General features: G+C 36.6%; 3 protein-coding genes across 3 annotated transcripts; 1 reads left to right on the top strand and 2 right to left on the bottom strand.

Annotated features, from left to right (window-relative positions):
* Positions 1-25: 25 nt before the first annotated feature.
* Positions 26-3508, bottom strand: lysmd1 (LysM, putative peptidoglycan-binding, domain containing 1). Its single transcript, XM_046846990.1, has 3 exons — positions 3329-3508; positions 2944-3239; positions 26-1812 (listed from the first exon to the last, which is right to left on the bottom strand). Exons 1-3 carry the CDS (start codon positions 3506-3508, stop codon positions 1659-1661), a joined length of 630 nt encoding a protein of 209 aa, XP_046702946.1. The 3' UTR covers positions 26-1658.
* A 440-nt stretch (positions 3509-3948) lies between these two features.
* On the top strand, positions 3949-6991 carry scnm1 (sodium channel modifier 1). Its single transcript, XM_046846989.1, has 8 exons — positions 3949-4125; positions 4637-4707; positions 5434-5522; positions 5615-5706; positions 5796-5896; positions 6095-6210; positions 6309-6432; positions 6620-6991. The coding sequence occupies exons 1-8, from the start codon at positions 4075-4077 to the stop codon at positions 6729-6731; spliced, it is 756 nt and encodes a 251-aa protein (XP_046702945.1). The 5' UTR covers positions 3949-4074; the 3' UTR covers positions 6732-6991.
* A 1247-nt stretch (positions 6992-8238) lies between these two features.
* Positions 8239-16989, bottom strand: tmod4 (tropomodulin 4 (muscle)). Its single transcript, XM_046846987.1, has 10 exons — positions 16873-16989; positions 13029-13191; positions 12598-12754; positions 12396-12518; positions 10422-10514; positions 10158-10288; positions 9558-9665; positions 8997-9140; positions 8760-8904; positions 8239-8454 (listed from the first exon to the last, which is right to left on the bottom strand). The coding sequence occupies exons 2-10, from the start codon at positions 13134-13136 to the stop codon at positions 8432-8434; spliced, it is 1032 nt and encodes a 343-aa protein (XP_046702943.1). The 5' UTR covers positions 13137-13191; positions 16873-16989; the 3' UTR covers positions 8239-8431.
* Positions 16990-18399: the final 1410 nt, after the last annotated feature.

Below are 18399 nucleotides of genomic sequence, written 5' to 3'. Positions count from 1 at the left end.
TTAGCACATGAACACAACAGACAAATTCAAACATGTATAGAACTGTATTTATTCTCAGGTAATAATATGCATCTGCTGAAACGATGTCATACATATTGTTCACATTTTATGCACAGTACGCATATACCCATACAAAAAAAAGATTGAGCAATTCATTCAAACTATTATATAAATAAATATGACACCATTATTTGATTAGATAGCAGATACAAATTCAGACATGAATAAGAGAAACACTATTCTGTTTTTTGGAGAAAGGTTCACTGGGCATCTTGTCAAAATTAAATGTGTGTATTAGAATCCAGCAAGACAACACAGGTTAGTCAAACAGAAGGATTTGAAGAAGGATTATTCATGTGGCTAAAGGTGACTAAGATATAATGACTACATTCTTGAACATTCAAGAACATGCCACAGTCCTGACCATTGTTCTGGTTAATGTCAAAATGATGTAAATTAGTTTAGTAGTTTATTTATATTTCAGAACTATAGAAGCAAATACATTTGTTGAGAATATTGTGGGCATGTCTAAATTAAAAATGTAAAATAATAACTGTGCAGATTTAAAACAACCCCATAGACAGCTTGCAAATCAAAAGTGTCAGAGCCATAGAGTCAGAATTCATAAACGGTGCTGGCATTTCTGCCTCATTTCCATGAGTTTCTGTGGGATTATATTATCCTTTATCATTTCCTCAAGGAATTATTTGGTAAAGACAGCTTTAAACTAATTCAAGTTTAGCCCACACCTAATTTGGTATAAATTGAAATACAAATGAGGATATTTGGGGTAGTAAACAGATAAAGACATGCCATTGTGTTAATACAAACACTAGACTGACTCCACTTGTGCACATGGCACAGCTTTTCATGACCAGTCTTCACTACTGGCTACAAAAAACAAAACAAAAAAAACCCCATTCTTTTCAAACCTACATGCCTGCTAAATACCAAGCACAATTGTCAAGTTATGTTTAAAAAAAAACAAAAAACAGTAACAAACAGAGGCTTTGAGTACATTCTAAAAATGAGTGCTGAATCACAGTGACAAAAGGCAAGAATACTGCATCCAGGCTATGTTTAGTTACACCACTGATGATGACTTTAACAAGGTGTTTCAGAAAGGATTACACAATAAACTGGAGCACTAATGGCCATTTTTTTTTGCATAAACCGGGCTAACTGAACAATCCTGCTTAATGAAATAATCCACTGACAGTGTAGCAGCTACATGAGCATGTCAGAATATGAGTATCTCATACAACAATGTAAAAGAAATCAAGTTACGTTTGTAAACTGCCCATTAAAGATTATATAAAACGTGGTTTAGACAATTACTTTATTGTGCAGATCATATAGCTTTTATTTGCCTTGATTTCTAAACTATTTTAATTCTGATCTAAAGCACATTGGCTCGTGCTCATCTGTGTTCTGTAAACAATTAGATTAGGATGCCAACATGGCAAATGACCTGAGGCCAGATGGCAGTGCACATTAGTTTCACGACACATCGTTTGTCATGTGATCACAGATCTTTAGTCTTTTTTCCAGTGAAATCAGTTCGCTATACATGCAACCATCATTTTTCATTTGCTCCTATGGATGTAAACACTTTACACTAATCAGGCAGCAACAGCAGGTCTGTTAAAAAGGCAGCATCAAAGCTGAAAAATCTCATCCTCTCTGTCCCTCAGTTTCTTGGTATGTTTGGTGATGGTGAGTGGCACAGCACCCAACATGGCCTGCTGACTGGCCCGAGAAGAGCTGCAGGAATCCTGTCTGCTGTCCTCGACCTGTTTTGTTAAAGAAAACCTTTACAAAAAAAAAGGAAAAAAAGAAAATGTCAATAGGTTCGATACTCAGTTATATATATTAAACTTGCATTAAATGAGTTTAAATGACTTTTTAAATTTGCACGACATAAATATTTCAGGCATTCTCACTTCTATTCAAAGGAACCTGTCCTGCTCCACGAACACCCAAGACTTGCTCTCTATGATTTTTATCAAGGACTCCAGGGATCAGGTGTAATTGGAGCAAATAGAATTTGACACTATGCAGCTCTGGAGTTGAGAAAGTGAAAATGGTGCGTTGTACCACAAAATTAACTAATTAAACAATGACAGTGGATATCATACAGCATAAATATAATGTTATACACAAATATCAGAATATGTAATAGGTGTTAATAATTTACATATTTAAAAAGCATGAGATATTGAAATCCTGCTAATGCTCACTTTCCTCTTTATAGCCCATGAATTGAAAACTTCACTATATGGCTGAAAGTATAAACTATGGCTGAAACAACTGTTCCCAACATACTCAACTGTTGGAGAATACAATTGTACAGTATACCTTATATGCTGTAGGTTTTAGATTTCACTTGGGCCTAGCCTAAACCCATTACAGCCCTGACCTCAACCCCAATGAACAATTTTTGTGATGGACTGAAGTCTCAGCTGCACTCCAGACCTCCTCACCCAACCCTACTAATGTTGACAAATCCCCCCAATCACGCACTAGTGACAAAAGTTCATGGAAAGAGTGTAGTCCAATATAACAGCTGAGAGAGGATGAGTTTAAAATGGGATGTTTAATAAGCACATTTGGGTATGTTGGTTAAATGTGTGCATTCTTTTGGCCATGTACTCCGAGTACCTATAATGCAAAATAATAACTTTTAGTGCATTAGGTGTCATAAATGTCTTTCTGTTGTTGCAAGGTTCAAAAACAGCTAAAATGGTATATGTTAAGATTTTGTAAAGTTCATTTGTTTTCTTTTTTTTTTAATCTTACATACATTCTAATAACTTCTTCACATCTCAACTCTAAATGTGCCAGATTGCTTTGTCCATTCTTCCTAACTTACAAGTTGCTCTGCTTTCATCAGATCAAGTCTGGAGACCAAGAGCTTAATTAATAACGTTTTGGTTTGCTTACTGATTGTCTCCTTCTTGACACGTCTTTATGGCTGCTTGTTTCGACTGCTTAATCAAGCTATCCATCCTTTTCAGGTAGTCTGATGGAGAAATGTCTGCTGTCACTTCCGGATTTTCTGAGGCTGTTTGGTCATTCTTGACAGGGACTTGTTGATGCTGATGGCTTGATTCCTCTTCACGCAATTCGTTCTCGTTAGTAAATGACAGCGATTCTGTAAGAACGGGGATGGAGAGGACCTTCTTCAGGAATATTGAATCGTTGGTGTACAGCCTGTTTGCCCTTTTGATTAGCTCCATCTGCAAAGAGGTTGAAAGGTGAAAAAGTCTAGAGCAAACCATGTATTAACCACGCTGTAGTATAAACAAGTGATGGCGCTTCAGCTTACAGACACGCCGTATTTTAGTGACAATCCCTGCAGAGTCTCTCCCGGCTGGACTTTGTGCTCGACTCGTTTTTGTCGGACCGGTGAGACAGACGACGTCACCAAGCTGCCGTAAGACTTGGCGCGCTGTCCACGGAGGAGGCCGTGTGCTCCACTCACCACAGACGTCTGGTCCGCGGACATGATGACTTCTTTCAGCAGGCACAAAGATGGCTAACACGCTGGTTAATGCGTAGCGGCCTATGTGTTGAAGTTCTCCTGCTAGCGGACACTTTAACAACACATTCGGCTCCAGACTTAACGTTAGGTTGAGCACCGAATAACCTACATGGCGGACATTTCAATAGTTTCTATAACAGTAACTCTCGAAGCGTCTTTGAAAACATGACACCGAACCACAGAACCAACCACACGGCTCTGCACTGTCAGCTGAGCGCTGCTACATATCACCTCCACCCTCTCAATACAAGCTAACAACTTTAGCCTAGGTTTGAAGTCACATTCTTTGAATAATATTTTAGGAAAATAATGCTATATATATATTATAGTATATAATGTAAGCTAATGCAGCTTTCCAATTGTCATGATTTTATAGAGAACGTGTTAAATGAACTTTTTCCCCGCATAGACAAATCCTAGCCAGCGTAATCTTCCTGTGTTGCCATGGCTGCCTCAAGAACCTCCCACTTATCCCATAATTCCGCTTCACAAACAGGAAGTGCTCCGGTAACCGTGCGAGTTTAATAAACATGTCGTTCAAAAGAGAGGGTGATGATTGCAGTCAACTCAATGTCTTAAAGGTAAATAAATACTTTTCAGAATAAAATAAGGAATCAAACAAGAAAGCGCGTGCATTATTTATCTTGTAAGACAGCGTTGTTATATATAGATCGTGTTTTATTTATATATATTTATACACATGTATATGTATGTATGTATATATATATATATATATATATATATATATATATATATATATATATACCATTTATACATATATTTTATATTTATTTGTTATTCACATCTGCACTTTTCAGTTTGCACAATGCTACAATTTGCACTTCTGATAAATGCCAAACTGCAGTGTGTTGTTTTTGTGTACTTGTACTATTCAATGACAATAAAGTTCCGTCTCTTTGTCTGTCTGTATCCCTTTACAATGGTTTAAATTCTATATTGCATATACTTCTTTATATATAACAGTTCTACTGTAGGCAGCTTGCTTACTGGCTAACATATATTACTAGTGAGCACAGTTATGGATGAGATGGTGTGGACTATAACTGTAAGAACTTATGGTTGTGGTTGTAGAAACGGCGTGTTGAGGACTTGCTGTCCAACTACATTCCTGAGGACGAGGCCACTTTGCTAAAAAATGGGAGGTGAGGTTACTGCATATCCACGATGTCCACATATACTGGTGAAAAGCTTTTTTTGTGGCCTACGTGATGCTCAAAGTTTACACAAATTCTAAATGTACAGAGCATCGAGAGTATCTTTATTAATTTTGTTAGGGAATTCTGATCTTCCATCAGGTTTAAAATAGAGATACTTTTGTTTATTCTTCATTTCCTGAAAATTACTACTACTTGTCTACAATTACAGCATCTTCAAGCAGTTTTATCATGGGTTACTTGGAGCTTTACAGACATCCATCATTAGACAATTTTATGTAGAGGTGGTCTTTAGGATGGTTTTGTGTCCTTTAGCATTAGGATTTCCCACTGGAACTAAGAGGCCCAGACCTGATGCAGCATGACAGTGCTCCTGTGTAAAAAATTAAGACTTCGTTTGCTATGGCTGGAGAAGAAGAACTTGACTGGGTAGCACAGAGCCCTGACCACAACTCTTCTCAACAAATTTTAGTTGAATTGAAATGTTGACTGCACCCCAGGCTTCCTCACCCAACAGTGCCTGATCCCAGATTTAGTCCAGTTCTGCTGTTACAATATCTTCCACTCTTCTGAGAAGGCTTTTTACTAAATTTTGGAATTGTGGCAGCCGTTTGTGGAAGACCCATACATGTGATGCTCAGCCTGTAGAAATACTTTTGTCCATATAGTGAACATTAACACACACACCCCCCGCCCCCCATCTGTATTGTGTAGGTATAGCTGTTTGGTGTGTTCACATCGTCCCATTTTCGACACGGTCGATATGCTGACAGTACACAGAAAAGGGAAGCGGCATCTCGAAGGTGGGATTCCTTCTTCATTTTGTTTAAAAAATTATAATTTCTGCTGTTGTTTTGGTTAGGTTTTTAATCCTCTCTGGTCCTGCTCTGTCCAGGTTTAAAATGGTTTTATGGCAAAAAATCTCGGCTACAAAATGAAATTGATAAAAGGCGACATCAGGTATATGTGAATGAAGATGACCGGCAGGTAAATACAAATACAATTTTCTTTTAATAGGTGCTACATTAGGAAGTGTTATTCTGAGTTCACATCAGCTTATTATATTATGCTCATAGGAAACAGGCAGCTCTGCTCCATTACTAACACAGACACGAAAAATTACTCACCATGCCTTGCTGAGAAATACACCCTATAGCAGCTGCCATAAAAAGGCCAGGTAATGTTCAAACAATTTACCCTTTTTTTAAAAATCCAATCGCAATTTTCGACATAAGTAGTGTAAAAGTTTATGTTGTATATTGTATTAATGCATTTTATTGAAACTTACAAAAATAATGTCTCAGGCCTTTTATATATATATACAATTTATTTTTTTTATTTTTTGTATTTATACATTTTTGTGTTTTTTTTTAAGTCAAAGATCTGAAAAACCAGCGTCTCCACTGAACCAAGACTGCAGCAGCAACCATGGTGTTTTCACAGCTACAACCAAAATCAGCACAGATACCACACCTGGTCATAGTAAAATATGTAAGTCTAATTCTTTTCATGGAAACATTTAGATGTAATAATTCATACATTCTCTGCAGAATATACATTGTAATAATTGTACTGATTGTGCTGTTCAGCAAGCCAGTACCAGATTGAGACACAGTTGAAGAAAACGAAAACGAAAGCTGCTAATCCTGCTGAGTCTGAGCCTGTCACAGAGCAGAGACGAAGAGAACTAGACCACTACCTCAAATTAAAAAGGTATTATTCAGGGTCATTGCACATAGTGTTGGTAGTACATATGAGGTGTTTATAGCAGTTTTTGCAGTTTTTAATTATTATTTTTTAATGAACATTATAGGCAGTAGCACTTTTGTTTGTCTGAAACCTTAAATCACCTCAAGCTGTATTTGCCTGGTTCATATACTTTTTTCATTTTTTGCATTAGCCACGGATGGCTGCAGGACCCCAGTGGGAAATGGATAAAAGATGAAAATGTGGAGTTTGACTCAGATGAGGAAGAACCAGTTTCACTGCTTCCTACAAACAAGACTTTATAGACTATGCTGGAATTTTTTGGCCAGAAATGGTGTTTTCTGGACTGTCTGCTTCCTCAAAACAACCTTCCTGTTTAGTGTTAAAGCTTCAAGCTGAGATAATGCAGAAAAGCAAAAAGGACCACAGAAAGAACTGCTGACCAGTCAGGAAACTAGTTTCCCCCCCCACAAAGAGTTTCTCCCCCAAGAATGTGTCTTGGCATCTTGCTTTCAAAACTATCATACCAAATTGGTTGCTTTGTATTAAAAACAGATAACACTGACTTGATATATTTTTCATCATTTGTATTGCTAGTATTTAGACTTGCACCATGAAAGAGGTCACAGATGTGAAATAGATTCATACATGTAATAAGAGCTCATAAGTCACAGATCTGGATCCTGTTTCAAAATGCCAGAGTGGGGATCGGATTGTGTAGTGTCACTACTGTCCTTAAATTTACATCATGATGCCCTAGCAGAGGTAATATTTATAATTAGAAACTAATTATAAATATTTTTTTTGAAACAATAAGTAAACACTGACTTATTTTAGAAGTAGGACATTTTTAGGCAGTCACCTTGTAACATTGGTTCTAAAGTCAAAATATTGTTAATGGAGGTTTTAAAGCTTGACTAAATGGCCTGCGTTTTTGGATGAGAAAATGGCCGTGTCTGTAACCTTAAGTCATTAAAAAAAAAGAGACTTAAGAAATCAGCAGCTGTTCAGAAGGTGGGACAGGTTTTTTTTTCCCAACAGTACACCCCCTTTCCTCTTGACCTGGTATGAAGCTATATTTGGAGCTGAGTAACCAAATGACTAGGGACTGACTTTCATAGGTATAAATAGGCAAGTGGCAGAGGATAACCAAAGTGTTACTGTGGGAAATTGAAAAGATCCGACTGTACAGAAGTCAAATGTTTAAACAGTAACTAGCTCTGAATTTATTACACAATGGTTCACTTAACACTAGGAAAGCTGTTCTGTTCAGTTAATCATGTGACTGAACTGAAGGCTGAAACAATTTTGTCATTATATTCCTAATCAATATTAAGTTGTTTTTAAACTCGAGTAGTACTGCTCAGGCTCATCAGTGTGGATAAATGGACTGTCGGATCAAGTAAACTATGCGGTGCCATTTAGTTTAATTAAGCATGTTAGATGAATAAATTACATTAAACTATGTTGATAGTGAAACATTTAATGACAAAATACACCAGGCTTGCTAATTTGAACTAATTTGGGTAAACGCTTATATAAAATGCAGAAAGTGAACCTAATTAGGAATTAATGAGGGATGGCATTGGCTCTAACAGTGTTCTGAGACGCTTGTTTTACACACAGTTTTATGATCTCAATTTAACAAAACTGAAGCCTGATTAGACAATGAAAAAGATAATGTTTATTTCAAATATGTACAGATCTTTTTGTTAGAAGCACCATATTAAAAAATAAAATAAAATAAAAAATGGCTCAAGAAGTAGTGTTTTTTTTTGTTTTGTTTTTACAAGTTTTACAAACTCTGACATGTTGGTAGCACATGATTTTTATTAAGTGAGGACACATTTGGCTTGATGAAACCCAGTGTATACATACACAGAGCAAGGCTGGCGTTAATGATATCCACAATGAATGAATAAATAGGTGAGGCGTAGCAGGCTAGTCTGTTTTACCATCATGACTTCTTTGCAGTGCTCCGACAGAGACCATCACAGCCTTGAGCTCATCTCAGTCTCTGCTGCCGGACTAAATATGGGAAAACAAAATGAATTAAACAAAGGTGACATACCCTGATTTACTTTTTATATGAATTTTCAAACATTTTTAATCTTTATGCTAATTAATACCAGAGGTTTCTGCATATTAGTTATGGGAAGCCAATTAACTGAGGCTCCTTCAGTACCAGATATTCAAATGTAATATTTAAGGTCTTACTCTTGATTTAAAATGTAATACAGCAGCAATTATTGCACCTTTAAGTCATGTTAGGCTTCTAGCACTTTTGTGTCTGTCTGCTGTAAATAGCCTACTTAAAGTGATTCTGCACTCACAGCAGTCATTGTTTCTAGTGATGGCCATAGCTGCTCTGGCTCGAGGACCCTGCTGGGTGAAGTGGTAGCCAATCTTTAGGATGCTCGAGTTGTTTTCCAACATAGCAGCAATCTCCATCTCTACTGAATCTCCCAGTTTCTGTCTCTGTAGAAAGGCAAGCAGAATCACAATTAAAACCGGGAAAAAGCACAACCAGCTATTTTTAAATGGATCATTAGCTGGTTGAGCATTCTAACCTGGTTATCTATCTTGATTTCAGCTAGGGTAGTGTTTTCAGACAGGGCTTTAATTATGGCCATCATTCCTTCAGCAGTGATGAAGTTAGACTCGATGTTCAGGCTTTCCAGTGTAGTGTTCTCTCTTAACATTTCTGCTACAGCCTGGTTGGTTAGGACAGAAAGATCTTGATCAAATTTAGACTCTATTTAAGTAAATTTACTGAAAAGATCAAAACATTAATAGCTTTCTATACAATTTTAAATCCAAAAATCTCCACAAGCACACTATACATGGAACACATTCTCAGAAGAGTGAAGGTTATTATAACAGCAAATGAAAACTAAATGTGGGGGGGACAAACATATTATCTATATAGTGCAGTTCTGAAAAATACAGGTTTCCAATTTGACACAGCTTTCGGACAACTTAGTCAGACATCAAGCCAAAGGAGGGAAGAAAACACAATATCATCCTTTTTTATTTATTTTGTTTTGGCTGTTTGTCACAATTCAGCCATAATCTCATGCATTACAACTGCACTAAACACATGCATTATAAATGTGACTTGGATTACTCACGTAAGCCACAGGATCATTGCTGCGTGTAGCCGCAATACTTAAGCTCAGTACGTTAGTGTTTTTCTTCATGCCATGAAAGATCTCCTTCAGTGTTGGGATGGGAATGTCCTAAAGGATAAAGCAACGATTATGGTAATTGTTCACTGACAATAGATATCTGGCAAGTACAGCAAAAAGCTGAAAGTGTACCACAAGGAACAATGCATAAAAAAAAAATTATATATATATATATATAAAAGGCGATTTGTATTTTTCATATTAAATATTATTTGTATGATATGTTCTGTATGTATTTGTATGTATATGTATTATACACTAAACATTATTTTGTTAATAATCAGTTAACTTACTTATTCTTTTATTTTTGTGGCTTATTTTACTCAGTTTGTTTTAATATTATACTTTTATATGTGATGTACTGTGATATATTAAAACTCAGAGTTTTTATAAACTAACAGTTTTACCCAGGAGTGCTTAAAAAATAATTAAAAGAAGTTTAAACCTATAAATAAAATGTAGGTTAAAAAGCACTGAGGCAGTAGCATCAGTTTATTTGTGACATAACTTATTTAAGCAATGTCTTATCACGGTTTAAATTACCGGGATGTTGTTAAAGTTGACCTCTGTCAGGCTGTTGTCGTTCTTCTGGATCCTTTCCAATGTGTCTTCAACATCTGTGTCATTGGGTGGTTCATCAGGGTAGATCTTATACACATCAGGTTTTACAACGCCTGTAACAGGATGCAGGGCAGACCACAATACAGAATTAAAGAAAGACGAGATCATTATCTAAGTATAATTATAATGATCTTATAATATATGTAAGTATAATTAAACAAATGTTCATGTGAGAGGAGTACATACTATTGATGCCTTCTGTGTTGGCAATTTTTCCAGTTGCACCAAGAGCATCGTAATACTGCTTATTACTCATTAGTGTGTACATTCCCAGGATGGCTGCAAAGATGCAAATGCAAGTGGTTAAATCAGGCACGAATTGTTTTCACATATTGGTCTTGTTTTTGAATGTATAAACACCATGTGAAAAGTTCACACAGACACTGAAAACTTTACCATACAGTAAGTTGCTTAAAGGATATGATTGAGAAAATATGTTAGGGATGACTGTATTGCCTATCATCACCAACAGGTGGAAGTATTTTCTAAGAAAACAATGACCTTTTTTCCACTACAGATGGTGATAAAATGTTTTTTTTTGAAAATGTTGCGTTTGTGAGACTGCATTTCCCACATTGCTGTGCTATTTATCTATTCACACTTCGATAGTGAAAAATTGATCGTAGATCAAATTTGGTAAAGGTTGATTTGATTTGGTTTGTCCAGCAACACTGTACTGCAACTGGGATAAGAAGGCTTTTTTAGGCACAATGACAGATGGACAGCTGCTTATGAGCCCAATTTTCTGCCTTTATGTATGACTTCTGCTCTCTATAATAATCCCACCAACAACAGCAGTTATTAATGTCAAAGACAATAAGACTGGATGCTTTTTTACATATAAACAGCACCCCTCCCTCCCCAACACACACACACACACACACACACACACACACACACACACACATACACACACACACACAAACACTCACACCCTGCTGCCCATCAACTATTGAAATGTGGATTTCCATTCAAAAACACAGACTGCGGAATGCCATAGCTGTAAAGGAGTTTTAATCCCAAATTGGATGGGTTCCAGTTTAATGGCTGTACCACAGTAAGCTTCATCCAGAAAAATGCTAAAAGCATTGTCTACCACCACAGCACAAAGTAAAAACTTTTAATTGTCTTTTAATAAATTATATTATATTATATAATGATTCGATTTACACAAATTTGTGCTTTTGCTTTCATCATGGAGCCAATTATGGCGCATCAAGGAACAAATATTTTTGCCCTACTGTTACTGTATGTTACTAGTCTGTGTTATTTATTTGTTCACACTAAAGAATGTTATTTTCTGTTAGACACCAAACAGGTAGGTGTATTTTAGATTACTTGTGACAGTAGCTAATTACTTCATCATTTTACTTAGCATGATATAATTTGTGGCAAAAACATTTATCCACATATAGCCACTACTTTATGTTCCATTTATGTTCTGGATACAACTGGACAGTTTTCGGGAAACTAAGCTTCTGTCTGTTACTTCACACTGCCTTTAAACAACACTTTGTTGTTTTCCCATATGGCTGTGTAAGTACCTTCAACCTACAGGCTCTTCTCAGTATCACAAACCTACCAACCCCCCTTTCTACATGTGTTAATGCTAATACCAGTGGCCCTTGGCCAGCTTATTTTAGTGACCTGCTGAGCTATGGGAATCAGATACTGTGGGATATGGCCCAAGCTCAGTCACATCTGTAATGCACAGTGAGCCATAGGACTATCACTCTGTTAGACACTGTTACTATTTCTCTTTTTTTTTCCCCAAGTCATTTATACTACTGAAAAACCGTCACTGTTGGATTGTTATGACAATATATGCTGTACAGTAAGCCGTTACTGTAACGTACAGTTAATATAGTGTAGGTATTCAGGTTGTGTAATCTCAGTTAATTTAATAACATAGTAAATGAGCTTTTTAGTCAAGATGACATATTTCACTCACTGAATAGCATGTAGTTCTGTGTGTTAGCTGATTTGCTATATTTTAAGTAACTGGTTTAGTCTCTGGATTTTTTCTGAGGGTAGGCACAGTGGATTCTGGACAGAGGTTAAATAAAAGCTTTAATATAGTAATATAGTGACAGCTTTGGTCTATCTGTCAACATATCAGAGTGGCTTTTTTCTGAGAATTACTCATGCCATTCCACCCACCTGCAATATCACACATCTCAGCATCAGTTGCATTTTTCAGAGCTTCTTCCAACTCAGGCTCCAGAGTTATCTGCTCCTCTTCTGGGATTCTTCCTGCTCCAGGTTTGGGAATAAATTTCTTCCCTAGAAAAAGACTGGGATTCAGTTTGAAAGAACAAAACCATATGTTATCCCTTCCTTACTGAAGCAGAAGCTTAATTACCTTTCTTCTCCCCTGTGAAGGGCACAAGGTCTTCTCTATCCTGATGTTCCAAAGCTTGTTTCTCCAGGTGATCAAGCAGAGAACTGCGGTCAAATGGACCTGTTGGACTCTTCTTGGTCTGATCACGTTGACGGAAGCCAGCTGGGAGCATTGCATTCTGAAACATGACCAATGTATATTTAATCATCTAATCGAGCAGATCTTATCATAACTAAATCTAAAATAGTGCCAAGACAAACCACATAAGTTTTAGTCTTTCCACCCAGTATGCTTTTAATTTATGCACCATAATAATGAATGTTTTGCATTTTTGAATTGTGTCACAGTACAAATTCCTGTTTTTTTTCATGTGTGAACACTTGTGTAGGTGGGGTAAATTTAGCTGAGCTACAAGATGGGGAATGTTTATTAATGTGCAATCTCTTCTTTACCTCAGGGTCCATCTCCTGCAGTTCATATTCGAGCTGGTCCAGCTCCTCTGCACTAAGCCCCTTGAGGATAGCATCCTCATCAATGTCCCGGGGGTCGCTCTTTGACATGTTGGCGGCTTGATCTAACTCTTACAGAACAGCACCAGCCCAGAGACAGAGAGCTCTGGCAAGAGAAAGAAATGTTTTAAAGTATTCACTGAAAGTTCATTACTCAGACACAAGCATGATATCCAACACAAAATATGGCAGGCAGAGCTAAAACCCATCAAAGTGAATAATCTGCTGATAAACAGTCTGTGTGCCTTTACAATTTTCTCTAAACAACAGTTTCAATGGGGAGCACACTTTGTTTTTTCCAGAATGTGCAGACTAGACTGCTTTCATATTTAAATGAAACTAACTGAATGAAAAAAATGAATGTAAACTGGTCTACATTAATAATATTAAGGTTTTCTAGCATGTCATGCCATAAAGGACTGTATGAAAGCACTCTTAGATGACAGCATTTAGATCTGTAAACAATGACTGAAACATTCATAATGTAACATTGTATGTTTAAAGATAATGGGAGAGATGTTATTTTTTTTATAAGCCATTATTTTTTCTTTTCAATGCTACGACAAAACATAAACTTTTGAAATCAATTAAAAAAGACCAACTAGAGAGACAAAAGAGTTTGGCAGGGTGGCACAGTGGGTTGTGTTGCTGCCTCACAGTTTAAGGACCTGGGTTCGAGCAAAGCTCAGGTTACTGTCTGTGCTTCTTTGGGTTCTCAGAAACAGGCCAGTAGGTGCATTAGCTAAGATAAATTGCCTCTAGGTGTTAATAAGCATGTGTTTGAGAGAGAGAGAGAGAGAGAGAGAGAGAGAGAGAGAGAGAGAGAGAGAGAGTGTGTGTGTTTGTGTGTGTGTAATGTGAAGCAATGTAATAGACTGCCATAACAGCTAGGCTGTATTCTTTCCTAAAGCTCTATTTTCTTAAGATCACACCACAATGCCTCTGACTGAGATAAAGCAGATATTGAAAGTGAGTGAGCAAAAGATAAGAAATAATTAGTTTCTTGCAATATGTATTAAATTCCCTTAATCATTTCGATACTTGGCCATACTGTAAGCATAACATTTAATTGTGAACGTTGAACTGCGAAAGAGAGAGAGAGAGAGAGAGAGAGAGAGAGAGAGAGATCTTTGCTATTCTTAGAGGCAGAATGGCAGGCCTAAGTTTTGAGTTACAGTGGTGAAGAGTGGATAGAGACATGCCTCCACATTTATCAGCAGATTACATTCACATCTACGCAACCCTCAACCAAGTGCTGAGCAGAACTGTGGTACTGATATGAAACATCATACAAAGCCACAGTTTCACATCACCACACCCAAAAGACCATGCATGGGGCACCATGGACTGGAGCTTTTAAATTCTATTATACAAGAAGGATTTGCATGGATTCAGCTCTCCCAGAACTCAAGTTATCACTCTACAATTCAGATGTTGTGAAAAATATCCTGTGAATTATCAGTGACTGATAATTATATGCAAGAACAAGTAAACAATATGTGTGTGCCTTATACCATACATGATAGCTTACATAACATTTTCTTAGCAGTTTTTTAAACTAAGCTTAATCCTGTAATATTAGAAAATACACTTGTGATGCATCCATATAAACTGTAATATAGATAATTATTTTGTGTACACATCATTTGAGCCTTTTGGCAAAGATGCTAAATCTGACACAGTTAACTAACATACGTAACTGCTCTGTCTCCTACAACACATTAATTAGTCATATAATACACAATTTTGTTGTGCTTTCAGCTAAAGCACTTAATTTGACAGCACTTCTAAATCCTAATACTGAACAAATAACTTAAATGTCAAAGCAACTATGAAAGAGTTGAGATATTTAAATGGTTGAGAGACTCTTTGTGGAGGCAACAATAATTTCTTGCAGGAGAAAAAGTATATATAACAATAACTGTTACATTATTACTCCCCAGTTACTTTCCTTAAAGAGATACATGCCTATTATGTATAAAAACTTTTACTATTTCACATGAAACTTCCCCAATCTCATTTACTTATTTGACTTTGGTTTGTCATTAGATTAATTAGAGATGGAATTATAAATAGGAAGAAAGAAGGTCAAACACGGTCAGTCTCACCAGCCAGGTGACATCTTTATGAGCTCTTCACATTTCTAAAGCAAGCTGCCTGCTTAATGCACCTGTCTGCAGAACTCCCAAAACACATCAACTCCACTTCTGACAATATTAAAGCATGGTAGAACAGCATGTTCCACCTGTTCAACCAGCTGGTAATGCTGTGGTTTTAAATGAGATCTTTCCACAAGGAATCTCTGCATCTCAAAGCTGCCATAATGGAACTCATGCTTTCAATATGTAATGTGATCTGCATTGTGACAACAGGTAGATTTCAGAAATTAATGTAAGGAATTCCTATGTATAAAGGTTTAGGAACTTCTTAATGTTTTGTTAAAGGGTAACACTATGAGTTTAAATTCAGTTCTGTTGGGTAAATGACCAGGATTAACAATAAACATGGTATAAACACACTGTAAAGTGTCAAATGTCTCAAGCAGAAGTCAATTATTATTACTATTTCTCCATCGTCGACAGAAAAATGTTAGAAAAGATCAGACACCATGAATAAATAAAGCTGAATTCCATACGGACATTTTTCTTTTTTTTAATATCTAAGCAATCCAAGCAACTGCCTGATCAGAATAGCAGCACAAAAGCTACCAAGGGCATGCTCTTTTAGTGTTGAGTCTCAGAAACCCAAAACTGTCTGTCTGCTGTTACATGGGTGAATGTCAAGACACTGGCACACAGCAATATCACTCAAGGGGGGAAAACACTTAAGCTCAGTCACTAACTAACCAAAAAAAAATCTATATACAACTGATCACTAACACCTTTAGCTTCATATATTTATGAATTTCAAAACTATGTTTCTAAGTAATTAATGACAAGGCAATACTACAACTCTTTAAGTGTGCTTGTGGGTGCAGAAGTGTTGAGGTCGCGCTCCAGCAGAGGCATTAAAGAGATTTCACACTATTTGTGGGTTCAGCTCTTTCCCGTCTCACCACCCAAGTGTAAAATTCCAAATCAACCCCAGCTTAATTTTAGCTTCATAAGTCATCTCCTTCTAACAACATAAATCTTACTGCCAACCTTCACTTCAGTCTTCGGGTTAACCCTAGAGACCCACTTTTAACTATTTCAGCTTGATACTGCATAAGTCTAACTTGTGTTACTGCCTAATAGGCAAATAATTATGAATAAAACTGCATGCTACAGGAAACTTGTGCACACTAGCTACAAAACCTTAAAAGTCAAGTTGATCCAGAGCTTTCCTACTGTAACTTAGCTGGTCAAACTGGGGGATGTCATTCGTCGTGTTAACAATGGCCACAGTAAATATATTCACATCTGCCTTCATGAAGTGCTGGTTGCATGAATTACAAAAAAAGTAACATACTGCATAGCAGTGTAAGTTTATTACCACACAAATTACACACTTGATGGGTACTTTCATTAACATTAAATATACAAATTAAATGAATCTAATCTGAGTATTAGTGTAGTATAGTGTATATTAGACTGGTATAACAATTACAAATACAGATTACTCAGAATCAATTGACAGAAAGTTTAATTTGATGCTGGAAGTGCAGTGCATCCAAATCAATGAGTGTAATTATTAAGGAAACTTCAGACAAAAGCGCACACACACATAAATTAAAAAAATAAAAATAAATAAAAATAAAAACTTTGGCCCTGGTTAGTGCAAAATCAAAAGTTTGACTGATACGTACCTGCACTCAGAGTCAGTGCTGGATCCTGGTGAGCAGAGCCAGCACTGGAAACCAGAGAGCTGCAGTACATTTCCCCACTTTCTCCCACCCCCAGTGTGCTCAACCCACCCAACCCCCCTTCTTTTTCTGTGCCTAGTTTCTTGGTAATGATGAAACAGTCATACTGCCACACACTTGCATAATTGTATTTTTTGTTTATTTAATATTATGCACAAGAGTGAAAACCAGCAAGACAGAAAGACACACAGAGAGAGAGAGAGACAGAGAGAGAGAGAGAGAGAGAGAGAGAGAGAGAGAGAGAGTAATTAGACAGATCATGTATTTCACTATCAACTTAACATTGGGTGACATTTTAAAACAAGAAATCACACTCTCTAGTGGTGGAATTGTAAAGCACATGCTAATGTAGTTTGACTGACAAGACCATAGTTACAAAATTGTACTTGTGGAGGTTGGCAGTAGACTGTAGATATTTGGTTTTAAGATCAAAAGTTGAATATGATAAGAGACTCAATTTTTAAGCGATTATAGGTACAGATACAAGAAGTATAGAGACTGAAAGGTTTTAAAGTTAATTCAAATAAATAACAATATTTGGTTGTATATCTCTAGTTTGCAACAACTGTATACAGTTTGCAAATCATTTAGACCACCAAACTGTTGGTTTCTTCTTTTTAGTGTTGTTTTCCCAGGCTTTTCCAACAGGTTCATTCAGTTGTTTATTTGGTTTGTTTCCTCTTTAGGAGGTGATATGCTGACCATGTGGGTAAAGGTTTGGTAATTGACATGGCCAGTTTAAAACCTTCCAATTTTTCCCCTAATAAAAACATTTGTTGAGTTCCGAGTATGTTTTGATAGGTGTGTTTTTTGGTCTTGTTGCATGATGAATTTGTTTGTAAATCATTTGGATGCATTTCTATGTAAACTGGCAGATTGTTTTTGTAGAGCCCAAATTCTGTTGCTTCTATCATAAATGACATAATCAATAAGGTTAATGGCTTATGCATGGCTAAGCAGCCATGCAAGCCCAAACAATGCCACTACCTTAGCTATGTTTCCACAGATTAGCTTATATGTATTGATCATATGTGGATAATTTCCTTTTCCACACTTTGGCCTTTCCATCATTTTGGTAGCGGTTAATTTTGTTTTCAGAACCTTTTGGGACTTTTGTATTTCTTCAGCTGGTGGATTGTAAAACCTTTTTCCTGTCCTGTGGAGGTTGTTGGTTATGTTAGCTTTTTTACTTTCATCAATGGTTGCTGCTTTCCTTGGCCAATCAATGATGTGTCTGCTGCTTAGTACTGTACACAAGTGGCTTCATTCCATTTCAGGACATTTCAGATTGTTATATTGGTTAATATGCCCACTGTTTGTGCAATGAATTTGACTGATTTTCCATCATTTATATCTTCAAAATGGCTGGATTGTCTCAAGCCATTGTCATCCTTTACAGGTGAAACTGAAGGGTAAAACCAAACACAGATGTTGACTTTTTTGTTTGTTTGTTTAAACAATCAATCTAAC

This window comes from Silurus meridionalis, chromosome 4 (genome assembly GCF_014805685.1).
Source record: "Silurus meridionalis isolate SWU-2019-XX chromosome 4, ASM1480568v1, whole genome shotgun sequence".
Classification (NCBI taxonomy): domain Eukaryota; kingdom Metazoa; phylum Chordata; class Actinopteri; order Siluriformes; family Siluridae; genus Silurus; species Silurus meridionalis.
Note: the sequence above shows the minus strand (reverse complement) of the source record. Positions and strands in the feature narration are given on the sequence as shown.

Coding starts and splice junctions, on each gene's coding strand:
- lysmd1 (XM_046846990.1), bottom strand. CDS start 3,508: ATGTCCGCGGACCAGACGTCTGTGGTGAGTGGAGCACACGGCCTCCTC. Junction 3,240..3,328: donor CACTAAAATACGGCGTGTCT/GTAAGCTGAAGC, acceptor ACCTCTTTGCAG/ATGGAGCTAATCAAAAGGGC. Junction 1,813..2,943: donor TGTCAAGAAGGAGACAATCA/GTAAGCAAACCA, acceptor TTTTTTGTAAAG/GTTTTCTTTAACAAAACAGG.
- scnm1 (XM_046846989.1), top strand. CDS start 4,075: ATGTCGTTCAAAAGAGAGGGTGATGATTGCAGTCAACTCAATGTCTTA. Junction 5,707..5,795: donor TGAATGAAGATGACCGGCAG/GTAAATACAAAT, acceptor TTATGCTCATAG/GAAACAGGCAGCTCTGCTCC. Junction 5,897..6,094: donor AGCTGCCATAAAAAGGCCAG/GTAATGTTCAAA, acceptor TTTTTTTTTAAG/TCAAAGATCTGAAAAACCAG.
- tmod4 (XM_046846987.1), bottom strand. CDS start 13,136: ATGTCAAAGAGCGACCCCCGGGACATTGATGAGGATGCTATCCTCAAG. Junction 12,755..13,028: donor TGCAGGAGATGGACCCTGAG/GTAAAGAAGAGA, acceptor GTCATGTTTCAG/AATGCAATGCTCCCAGCTGG. Junction 8,455..8,759: donor CACTAGAAACAATGACTGCT/GTGAGTGCAGAA, acceptor TCCCATATTTAG/TCCGGCAGCAGAGACTGAGA.